This window comes from Scatophagus argus, chromosome 4 (assembly GCF_020382885.2).
Source record: "Scatophagus argus isolate fScaArg1 chromosome 4, fScaArg1.pri, whole genome shotgun sequence".
NCBI lineage: Eukaryota > Metazoa > Chordata > Actinopteri > Scatophagidae > Scatophagus > Scatophagus argus.
This window is the reverse complement of record NC_058496.1, coordinates 14,260,577-14,273,080: the sequence shown is the minus strand read 5'-3', so window position 1 is coordinate 14,273,080 and position 12,504 is coordinate 14,260,577. Positions and strand designations below refer to the sequence as shown.

Sequence of the window (12,504 nt, the reverse complement as noted above, 5' to 3'; positions counted from 1 at the left end):
CAGCTCAGTGTGAGCAACTCCGTTACCAAATGTCTCTAAGTAACTTGTTAAGATCACCCTTACAATACTCTGCACTTGCGTCATTACTGAGTGGAAATGTCTAATTATTGCCAGCTCATTTACAATATTCAACAGGCTGAAAATTGTACATCAGTCACAAATAAGAATTTTTTTTTTTTTTTTTTTGAAGGACAATGGAACTAATATTGGTTTGACCTTTTAAATTCTTTTAGTTTTTGCACTGACAAAAACAACATTTTTGATTAAAAAGATTAATTAATGTCTGGTTGTCACCACTACTGCAGTAAAATGTTACATTAGCCATAATTACAGAAGAATAATGTCTTGATCACTTAGCAGAATTTAGTCATGTTCAGTTAAATTGTACTCCTTTAGAAGTGGAGGATCCTAATCAGACTGGGGTCTTTGCAGAGAGGGGGACATGTCAAACAATGTAAGATGATGAAACACAATGACTTGGTGTTAGTAGTGAGCAAATTCACATCTTGTAAAAAGATTCATGTCAGTCTCTCAGCAGAACTGTTGTTTTCACACCACTCTCACAGCTACCTGTGATGATACCAGCACAGCTCTTTGAATCTTGATCTAGTAATGAGTGTGCGGTGCTACAGTCTGTGATATGTCAGATGTCTGTTGATTGACTGTCTTTACCATCACAAGTTGTTAATGGTGTGTTCTGCCCACCACCTGCTTGTTTTTAACGGCTTTTTAAAATTTATTTATTTATTTATTTTTTGAGGAAAGGAAGGGCTAGTGACCTTAAAAGGTCTTGAGAAGGGGCCATGTTGGCTAGTACATAAATACAGACGCTGATGACAAAAGTGATGCTGTGCTTAATGCTGCACAGCATGGCACTATTGCGTTGGCTTGCCCTTTGTTTCTTCACATACCTCATTGCCGGAATAAGCTCCGGTTGGTGCTTAATCATCATAAGGGCAGTCTGTGAGATAAAACTTCTATTATCTAGATTTAATCATCAATCCTAAGCATTCAGGACCACCAGACATCAGAAAGTGTTTGCTGCAGCCCCTTCAAATGATTCAGCAGATGTCAGTATCCTTTACTGGGTTGCTTTTGTCTCGAGAGAGTTAAGTAATGTTGCAAAAGTAGAAGTGAGCCAATATAATCTGTCTTCTTCTCTCTGCAGAATAATAATTAAGAGAACTTCCAAAAGGGCTCATTGCCAGTCTTTTAAAGATGAGATCATTGCGCAGTGTCAAATATTTTTTATCAGCTGGACTGCCAAAGATTGGGACTAATGAAAACTGCAAATTGAGTGCAGTCAGCATTTCAAAGCGACATTCTTTTTGAATTCTTCTAATTTCCCATTAAAATGTCTGTTCAGGATGCCAAATGAAGATGAATGTGCTCTAAACTTTGAAGGTCCAGCTGCTGCATAAATACCTCTGGTGCAGAGTGTAGACACATCAGCAGCAGGGAGGAGATCGCCATACCATTTTCAAAGATTTGGGGAATTAACAGTCTATTCCGTGATCACTCAGTCAAACTGCATGAAGAGATATTGTAAAATACCTCTGGTATTAATACAGTATAATTATAGAATATGTGTGCAGTAGCTGAGATCAGATTCTGTCCACGTGTGTGCTGAGTGAGCAGACGAGACTGATGGAGGTACTCTAGGGGAGGACGGGATGAACAGCAGGAAAGCAGACAGGCGGAGAGAGAAGGCGGGTCAGGTGGCGTGACTTTTTACTCCGCAGCTCACTGACCTTGACAATGGAGCCACAGCCAGCGACTCAGATAGCTCTCTCTCCGATAGCGTCTCTCGCTCTCGTCTCTGCTTCCCTCTCCCTCTCTTTGTCTTGTCCTCTCTCACTGCTTGCTCGTAGCGAGCCTAGCCTGCTGGCTGTGGCAGCCAAAATGCACCACCATCTCTCTCCTGCAGCTCTCCCCCTCTTACCTCACGTCTGCTCTTTTTTCCAGACAAGCGGGTTTAAAAAGTCAACTGCGTATTGAGCCGTCTAGACTGAAGCCAGTCAGCAACCAACCCTCCCCACCCCCAGCTCCCCTCCCCAACCCCCGACTTGTGAGTTGCTGGCTACAGTGGAAAAACGGATGAGGAGCAGGTGACCTTGCTGGGCTCTGTCCCTCATTTCTAGCCAAGTACAAAACTGCTCTATGGCCACATTATATAAACATATTGACCGCAATGTGACAATGCACTGAAAGCCAAGCTCAAGTTGTCAGTGGACATGCTGACAGCGTGAAAGAGGTGAAATATTCACTGAAATAATGCGTAATAATAATGTTAACAGTTGTAACAGTGACTGATGTATGTACCATTATGTTTTGTGCTAACTCCTCTTCTAAATATACAAAATTATTTTCACCTCAAATATAAATTGTATTACACTATTATACTGCTTACATGTAAACAGAGGCAAATCACTCACTTTCCTCTTTTACTTTACAAGGTGTTAGCTCTTTTAAATGAGAGCACACTGTTCAGATAAAATACCAATGCCAGGGAACTTTCCACTTTATCTCCTGTTACTCTTTTGATGTTTGGTTTCGAGTAATTTTTAACTTCCTGTTTTAGACATCAGTAGCCACTAATTTATTTAATGCATGCTGGTCATAATTTTGGTTCATGTTATTTTACAGCGTAAAAGCCAAGATTTCATTTGAAAATCCTGACAGTCATTTGAAAAGTACAGATTTTGGCATTTTAAAGCTCTTATGTTTTATTAGCACTGAGAAAAACACATTATTCTTGCCAGTGTATTATTTTCCTCCTTTTTGTTGATGAGGTGTACTGTATAGCACCCCAAAGTGTGACATTCCATGTAAAACAGCGCATGTTTTTTAAGAGGTGTCTACTGCCAGCCAGTGGTTCCACCATGTGCAGTAAGATGTCTGTATCCTCCCATGTAAAATACAGCACTGACAGCTTAATTTTCCAACAGAACATAAAACTAATACAATTAAGCTGTCTTTAAATGCCAGAGTCTGCCTTTCGATCTTGCATTACCTTGTCATTGCTCATCATTGTGTCATTTAATCATTTAATAATGTAACTTAATGCGGAGATGTTTGAAAGCAGCCCAACAAATCCTGTCAGGTTTGTAGTCCTTGATGATTTCACCTCAGGGCGAGTGATGCTACTGGTGTCATTTGTATTTCTGCCCGGTGTGAACTTGAGAAACTTGTTGAAGCTTACCCATAGCTTCCCATCCCACAAAGTTTGTGATCTCTGTGAAGCGCTTTTGGTTGTTAACATGTAGGACAATAGAAAACCTCAGTGGTGGCTGGAGAGTGAACAACACCTTTGCATCTTGCATGTGGAACAAAGTTCCTATCTGGTTGTCGTATCCCCTTACAGTTTGTGGAAGGAAAAGAAGTACGAGAAAGATTCTTTTTTCTACTGATGGTGAATGGAAAGTTTCTCAACTGTCACTCAGTTATTACTTTTTAAAACGGGACAGTGTCAGAGTGTGGGGCAACAAATTTGCCGGAGAAGCTGTAAACTTATATTTCCATGCAATGCTGCTAGGTGGCCTCATGTCTGACTACACTTCTAAGACAGAGCTGAGTCCAGATGTTTTTGCTAGTAAATATACCTGACTCTTTCATGGACTGCAGACCCTCTGTGTCAGGAGAAATCGCACAGACATGTACACAGTACTTCATCCATCCTACCTTATGAGGGGAGGGTTGGAAAACCAGTCAAGCAGCACATATTGATTACCCTCTACAGAGTGTGCGAAAGACATTCAAAGTGGAATATATGAAGCGCCTTAGAAACTTCTCATTACTTTGATGGTTTATCTCTCTTACATCTTTGTCTATCCCTCTAGTACAGCCCTCCCGCCCACCTTCATCTCCACTTTCTTTCCTTTTCCCACCCATACTGGCTTTTTCATCCTGTCATCTCTGGGCTGGTGGTCTGTCCCTGTGGGAGGTTAAGGGGCACACTGGGTGAGAGGGCAGTCGGCAGGTTGTGCGGGCACCGTGTTCGCCTTTTCCCACAGCCAGCGTCAAATGCTGCTGAACCTTGACCCCAGTGGGTCCTTCCTCTCAAAATCAGTGTGGAAGGCAATTCAGCCAGCCAGACCCTATTCAGGACTGGACTTTCCATTGGAGGAGAAAAGAATCTCCCCCATCCCAATTGTGGTCCGTGCCCTCCCCTTTGTCTGCTGGTCAAGCAGGGCCGGACGACCGGCCGCCACTAGCAGGACAAGACTTCCGAAAAGCCTATTCAGCATGTGATTTGACCCCCAGGTTCCATTGCTGACTCACAGGGATCAAACGCTGGGAATCTCTGGGGGTTCTCTTCCATGGAATTTTTCACCCATTGAAATTTACCCTTTTAACAAAGCTCAAAATGACTAATGATTTAAGTTTCCTTGATGGCATAGTAATGTTTAAGAAATGTGAAGTTTAGTCCAGGCACTGCAGAAGTGGGCAGGGAAGACTTGTTTTAGTCTCTTTTCTACCTCAAGTGTCATTGGGTTTATGCAGAATTAACTGAAAAAGAAGGAGCACATGTGATGGCTTTCACCCTTGACAGTTATAGTATGAAAATGTTTATCAGTGCTGTGACTGTCTTTGGTTGGGCTGGGCCACTAAAATTGGCTGTACACTCCTGATTTCCTGGTAGTGATTAAAACCAGTCAGAAGCAGTTCTCTAACAAAGGGAATTAATGATGCAAAAAATAAACTCATTTCCTGAAGCACATCACATGTTATTTTTGATGCTGATCCGAGGGATCAGAATAACTAATATGCGTGTAGAAAGAGACCCCATCGATGAGCGAATTTAACACATTTCAGATTTGTAGAGTGATGGTACACCATGGTTAGTTAAAGTTAGAGACAAACTTGAAACAGCTGGAAAAGGTGCTGGGAGAATGTGTGTGTGTGTGTGTGTTTTGGACAGACTGTGGTTTCATCACGTTCTTTATTTTATGGTTACTTTCTTTGATTTATGATTTGTTTTTTGTCTTCTTTTGTTTTGTGTGCTCTGATGCCATTTACTGTAAGAAATATCTCTGTGGCTAATTTACAGAACACACAGAAATATGTAGATATGCACAGACACATTGTGCAAAGGAAACAATGTGAAGATGTGGTCATGATTACAAATAGAAAAAGGTATGCAAGATAAAAAAAGGTAAGAAAACCCAGAAACCTTGAAACCTTCAAATATGATGGCCCCATGCCATATGAGAGAGTGTGTGTCTCTGTCTTTGTGAGAGAGAGTGAATGCATGTGCAGACTCCAACCTGATGCATGGTTTAAATCTTTTGCAGAAGGGGAGCACTTTGATTGTAATGCCGCGTGCTGTGTACCAAAGTGGGGGCCTGCTGCAGCTTTCAAGCTGGTCAACTGTCAGGAGTGGAGCGTGAAAGGGGGGCCCCAGAGAGAAAGGAGTGCTGGGTCCCACTAGGGGGGTCCTGGAGGAGGAGGGGTGGCTTGTAACGGACCTCCTGGGCTTTGAGGGCCCTCTGTGTGGGCTGCTACAGCAAGGCGGCCCTCTTCACAAGAATAAGAGAGGGAGGGCGGCGGGCTCAAGGGAAGGTGCTGGTGCACTGGCCCCTGCAGCAGGGAGCATGGGCAGGGCGCCAGCTCACCCGTTCAAGTCCCAGAGACCAGATGTTCCTTGTCAAGGAGCTCTTGGCCTTTAATAAATTGAGTTACTGTAAATCTGTAATAAGGCAAGGCAAACATGGGTACCTCACCTCCCCCACTGCACTCATATCCCAGATATTGTGCTCTCACATACATTTCTTAGTGTCCTACAGGCCAACCCCTGGTAAAAGGGCCATGTCCCAGCCACTGAACCTGCCAGTTACTTTCCAGCCTACACATGAAGACGGATGTTTTTCTTCACCTTTGCCCTCATCCTGCACACCAGCTATCGAAAATGTCATTCATGCTTCTAGACTGTAACATCACCAGGTTGACCTTTGTTCTTTGACCTCTTTCATGGACCTGACCCAAAGGAAAATTTATTTTGGGATGTTATGGTCGAACGGAAATTCTTGACCATTGGTTTAATAATCCTTTTTTTGGCAAATGTGCATATCATGTTTGCCTGTTTTATGTGTCCTGTTCTGAGGGTCCAGTAGTTGCTCTTCTGTTCTTACACTGTTTTGTTAACTGATCTAGGTTTGATACCAGCTTCTTCAGAAATTATTAATTTGGAAAGCAGAAATTCATAAAATCATAATTTATCGTCATCACAGTATGATGCTGCTGAAAGTGGATAAACACTGAATTATCAACAAACCTTAACCCTTAGTGTGTTTAGGTATGTTTGAATGTGTGTTCTGCAAACACACACTACATCTGCCACTACCTGACTTCAGGCATGGGTCATTTACCCAGGTAAGAGCAGCCAGTGTTTGTGAAAGTCATCTGATCTGCTGCAAGGAAAAATAAAATGAAATGCCTCTGTGCTACTGAAAGGGTCAGGAAAATGTCCCCTGTGCAGTCTTGCTTAGATTTACAGCGCCTCTGAGGATGGCTCTGATCTGGCAGTGGTCAGTGGGCTTTGAAGAGAAGTGTACCTCAAGTGAATCACTTTGAACCTGCACTGAACTGAGCCTGAGGGAGACCCATGGTCCCAAATGAGTGGAACAGGACAGTAAATCTAAAGGCACCTCAGTTTTTTTGCACTGTGACATAGGGACTTCATTCTTAATTTGTTGCCTGCTGTATTCTCTGGTCCAACGGTTCTACTATGGCTTTGTTTCAGGGTGGCCTGAACGCTGTTATGTGCTGGCTAGTCTGGATTATTTCCACAGCAAATGACAGGACTAAATTGAAACTCCATATCTTTCGGACTTCCTGCTCTCCATGCTTGGAATTTAGGTTTATTGATCTTGTATTTTATTTTTGTTGCCATAGGTTCTTTTAAACTTGTGCATGCATACAGGGTGTACTCACTTTTATACTTATTGTGTTAAAAATAACTGTATATGTGGGACCAATACTAATGTCCAAATCAAGCACTCAAGTACACATGCAAATCCCTCGTTTGAAGAGGTGCAGTAAGTTTGAGGGGGAATACAGGGATCGTCACGAGTCAACTGCAGTCGGCAAAACACTTGGAGGCGTGTTTGTCGCTTGTGATTGGAAGGTCGCTGGTTCGATTCCCCCACCGGACGGGCAGGTAAAATTTGAGTGTGGTGGAGTGATAATGTCCCCACCCCCATTAGCCGACTGATGTGTCCTTGAGCAAGGCTCCCGATATATGCTCCCCGGGTGCTTGATGCAGCCCACTGCTCTATGTACAGTTTTAGAAAATATTATTATTAATGCTGTGTGTGTTATCTTGATAATTTCATGCGTTAGTTCTCTGCACTCGTGGGGTGGGGATGGTGAGACAGTGCTGATGAAATATTGAGTGTATCTTGATTTAATATTAGATTTGGCTTATCTTTTCAAATTGAAAGTGGAGGCTAGTGAGAGGGTTCTCGGTTCAGGTCTGGGTCTTGGCCCTTCTGTTCAGAGTTTATGTGTTCTCCCTGTGCCTGCGTGGGTTCTCCCCGAGTACTTCGGCTTCCTCCCACAAAAACACATTAGGTTAATTGCCTACTCTACATTGCCCCTAGGTATGAGTGTGTGCGTGTGTGGTTGACTGTCTTTTTGTGTTGACCTTGTGACTGACTGGCGACCAGTCCAGGGTGTACCCCCCCGTGAACCAGTACAGATAAACGAGTATAGCAAATGGAGAGATGGATTCATAATTAACATCTGACAGTGAAATTAAATGTGTGAGGGACATCATTATACAATCTGGCTTTGGTTCAACTCACAAGTCCTTGGAAACAAAAGTGGTAGTGTCATGTGCCTCACCTACAGCTAATACTTTCACTTAAGAGGTGATCAGGTGTTATCTACCTTCAGTAGGGCTTGCAGACAGTAATCCCCTTGGATGGAAAACCTTTGGTCCCTTGCCCAAGGTGTTACAGATTTGCTTAAATACGCTTTAGGTTTTACTTGCTGGTCAGTGGGCTGTTTCACTTGACACCTCCCACGCTTTGTGGTGCAATGTTTGTTTTTTCACAGGCTTCCCAAGTGTTCCTCTCTTGGGGACCTTCAGGTTTTCTCTTGTCTTTAAGGCTCTTTAGGTAAGCCGGAAAAGCAAACAAAGGCATATCTATTATATGGTAAGTGGGTCTCACATTACCCTCCCATTTCAATGCAGTCGCCAGTGTGGGCCACTTTCCAAGTGACTGATATTTTCACAGGGGCCAACATGTCAGGGGATGGTGTAATTGATTGTCTTGGATATTTGAGTATGGCACTTTCCCTGGTTCAGAGACCCCCTAATGCTTCTTTTTCTAGTTGTATAGCTTACTCGTGTGGTGAGGTTTTGACACATGACAGTGAAGCAGGATAGACATGTGGTCATGGTACATATTAGAACAAGGGCATTGCAGGCCATTATCTCCCACTGAATGACTGAAACACAGTTATTTTAAAGCTAATACTATATTAAAATTTCCCCTCTAAAATACCTAATCTCTAAATATATATAAATATATGTTTAGCTGCTTGCTGCTGCCTCTGCCATAGGTCATGTTATGTATGTTCTAAAAGTAGCCTTTGAACAAAGGGTGTTATTTATGTTGAAGAAGGATCCCTGCTGAAGTTTATCAAATGAAAACCTCAAGGCTGGTTCTTCAATGAGTTAATTGAGTAAAGTTCTCCTTGCTCCACACAGAGTTTTGATAGTTGCCTGCAGGTAAGCAGCATTTGAAGGATATCTGTTTGAGAAAGTCTTTTTATCAGCTTCTCTTTATGTTTTGGCTTTTTTAAACGTGACTGAGGGGCAAAATCTTCTCAAGTGAACATTTCCTGTTCTTCCTTTTATGATCTTATTACTTGAACAGGAAGAGATTATTAGTATTATTTGATATTATTGAATTTAGTTTCGATATTTTTCTCAGACATTTGGAACCTGAGGCAACTGCAAGAGCCAGATTCAACCAAAAAAAACTTGCCCCAAATGGGAAATTGAGAGTTGACAGCGCAGATCATTTAACTTTCTTTTACGATACTGATCTGGTGTAGGAGTATGTCCAACAAAACTGCATCTGTTCCATCTGTCTTTGCTGTCAGCCTGTGCAAGAATGCTAAAACTGACTTTAGATTTTACCAAATACGTACATGTACACGGCTATTGAACCACAGCAAGTCCTTTTATCAGTAAGATCATGAACATGACCTGCTAACTGAGTGCCTTGGACCTCTGCCATGGCACCCTTCAGAAGGGCAATTAACCTGAATTGCTCGGCACGAACTCAACTGCCAAAATAACTATAGGAAACATACAGGATACAGATACAGTAATGAAAACGCTCCATGGAAAATTTTGAATCCTGGTCTGGGCCCTTCTGTGCAGAGGTTGCATGTTCTCCCTGTGCCTGCGTGGGGTTTCTGCAGGTACTCCGGCTTCCTCCCACAGTTTCAAAAACATGCTCATTAGGTTAATTGGCTACTCTACATTGCCCCTAGGTTTGAGTGTGTGCATGTGTGGTTGTCTGTCTTTGTGTGTCAGCCCTGTGATTGACTGAAGATCAGTACCCCACCTCTCGCCCATAGTCAGCTGGGATCCAGCTCCCTGTGACCCTCATGGATAAGCAATACAGAAAATGGGTGGATGGATTGATCATCATTGTGAACACAACAATGATGGGTGACTGTAAGCTGATATGTACAGTTTCAAAAATAGAGTTTTTATATTTGCTGTTAGTTGTTTTCTTTCTCTTGATGAGGTACAACAATCAACAGGTTAAATCTAAGAAGAGGCATTTGAGCACAATACCACCTGCTTTTTAGACTGAACCCTCAGTGCTGTTGTAAACCTAACATCCTTGCAGAACAGAGGATATTCATTTGTGATGAATATATATTTGTTTGTGGAATTTTCTCACTTACATTCTCCAACATCATGCACCTCCATGACCAGAACTTCTCGGGCATCTTTATCTTTTCTCGTGTCTCCTCTCTGCCTGCCTCCCTGGTGTGTTTAGTTGGTCAGGAGTAGAGGCTGACCAATTTTTTGGTTGTTATCTTGGCTCTGTAAGCCTCTGACAGTAACGCTGGGATGTACATGTTAACACATGTTTGGTTTTTGTTTTTTAACTGGTCAATTAATCAGCTATCACCTTTTTCATGCTCTGAACAGTTGACTCTTTTCATTTTATTATATCAGCCTTTAAAAATCCACTCAATTTAGAAGGCCAGAGCAGGGCTCTGCTGGCAGTAAACAGCTGCCAAAGCTCTTTTTCTTCTACCAGGATATCCTCTTGACTTGTCATGATGCCAACGGTGACCATCACATGTAGTAATCTGGCACAGGTCAGGAAGCAGCTGGGTGCATGGGCCATGCATGCCCATCAACTGTTTAAAGCAGCCTGGGTTGCTAGGATTGGAGCTTAACTGACTGGCTGTGTAGCCACTCCCTGCAGACACTGGGTCACATACTGTTAAACCAGATGATGTATCTTAAATTAAAAGACATTTCCTCCAGACCCATTTTCAAAAAACGTGACTTCTGAAATGTCTCTTTCAATCCAATCATACTCTTCACAGTTTACAGTCTTGTTGGACAAGTTGTTGATTTCTGTCCCTCCATTAGCCCAGATACTGATTTCTATAAGCAATTAATAAATATTTATTTAAGTGTTTCCAACCCTGACCAAGTTCTCCGTAATAAAACAGGTGCGTGGGGAAGCACATTAAATACAACACATCTAAGTTGTATGCCTTTTGGTAAAGAAATGCCTCCACCAAATGGAAAGAACACACTTGCTGCTGGTGTCCAGATAGTATCCAAAGATGATTATTAGCTTAATAACAACCCACAAAAATAAAAGTGCCTCTCCAGCTGGGAGGGGAGATTTGAGATTTGGTCTGCCCATTCGCTACCACACTAGCTGCTCCAAGAAATTTCAAGTGTGGCGCCAATTTGCCTTCAGGCGATAAAAACAGGATTTCAAAGAAATATAGTGTATGCTTCACTTGATAAAATGACTCACCTAATTTTATGTTTGCACATGTTTGATTTATTTATTTATATTTGGAAGAAAGGAAGATGTGTGTGTGACCATTGACACATTGTGACCAATCCAGAAATCCTGAAATTGTCCGTCGGCAACATAGCACAAAATTTTAACAAAAAGTATTAAAAGTTAAATATAAAATCCAGGATATCGCAGGTTCTCAGTCATTGCACTGTCCACTGTGCACAACTAGTCACTGCAAACACTCAGGCCCGTTGCCAGAAAATTCTCTTTTCCTGAGTTTTATGACTCTACTCACAACAGTATACCCCAGTGGCTAACATGGCTGGATTCCAGCAGCAGGACTACAGTTGACACAGACACAGGTGATTAAAGATTTTTTGACACCCTTATGCATGTATAAGCCGCTTTCTCCCATGCACAAGGCGAGGCCCCCGATCTGTATGACCTAGAAGAAGCTAGACTGGATGACCCAGTGGTCATCCTAGGAGCCATCTGGCAACCCACGTCTTGTGTGGCTTACCCTTCCCACTGCCTCACGCAATTCCTTAAGCAAGCATAAGTGTGCTTAGGAGGACTTAATCTCAGAGAAACTGGTTTGGGCCACACTGTCGGCTGCCACTGTGGATGCACCCGGATGTTCATGGGTCATGGGGTTCCTTCGGTCATGTAACACTGAGAGTTTTTCGTGACGAATCCTGTCTGTCTGTTGTATGATTAGAATCTCTGGATGTGTCCTGTCTAAGAAATGAGGCCCATATAAAGGCGTTCAGACTGACTAAGTATTAAATAAATGGGGGATTCTTTGGTATTTAAGACTGTGTGCGTTATCATGACTGCACAACTGTTCAGCTGCACTGTAAACTTGATAAGTTATCTGGTATCGGACAACTGATCTTACCACTGGCATTTTTGCACTGTGAGAAGCCCCTGGGTGTGTTCTGTTGGCCTGCGACGCAAGGAGAGGAAGTGAGAGAAGCTTGAGCCTGTCTGCACTTGCACAGAGGTCACTGCTGGCCTTTTGACTGTCTGCCAGTGCAGGGGCCAGAGTCTTCCAGAAGAGGGCCTTGGCTACAGGCAGACAAGTGAGCCAGCCAGCCAGACAGGCAGCCAGCCGCATCGTCTGCAGTCTAGGTCTGGGGCTAGAGCCTAGACTAGGGCAGCTCAAGTTACCCAGACAGATTTGTTAACACTGTTTGGGTCCGCTCGGCTTTCTAGCCAGGCCTCTGAGCCAAACGCGACTGAGGTGACTTAATCTGTCATTAAACTCACATTACACCCGGACAGAGACTCGGCTCAGGGGCAGAGACAGCGCTCACTCTCCCACTCACTGGCATGGCTGGCTGGATTTGAGCAGACACAAAGAATACCCACTCCTCCTCCTCCTCCTCTTCCTCCACCTCCTCCCCCCCATACTCTTCATGCCACACACCATGGCACAGCTAGACAGACCAGCACAGTCTAGACAAAAGCAATTTCACTT

General features: G+C 43.1%; 1 protein-coding gene across 5 annotated transcripts in view; it reads left to right on the top strand.

Annotated features, from left to right (window-relative positions):
* arl15a (ADP-ribosylation factor-like 15a) overlaps nt 1-12,504 on the top strand; it is a 109,107-nt gene that overhangs the window by 81,052 nt on the left and 15,551 nt on the right. Inside the window, exon 5 of one of the 5 annotated variants that reach the window (XM_046388027.1) lies at nt 1,966-6,331. The exons of the other annotated variants lie outside the window; for them this stretch is intronic. Within the exon in view, the coding sequence (XP_046243983.1) occupies nt 1,966-1,998 (33 nt within the window). The 3' untranslated portion in view covers nt 1,999-6,331. Of the gene's footprint in view, nt 1-1,965; nt 6,332-12,504 lie in introns of those variants that run through there. 5 annotated transcript variants of the gene reach the window in all.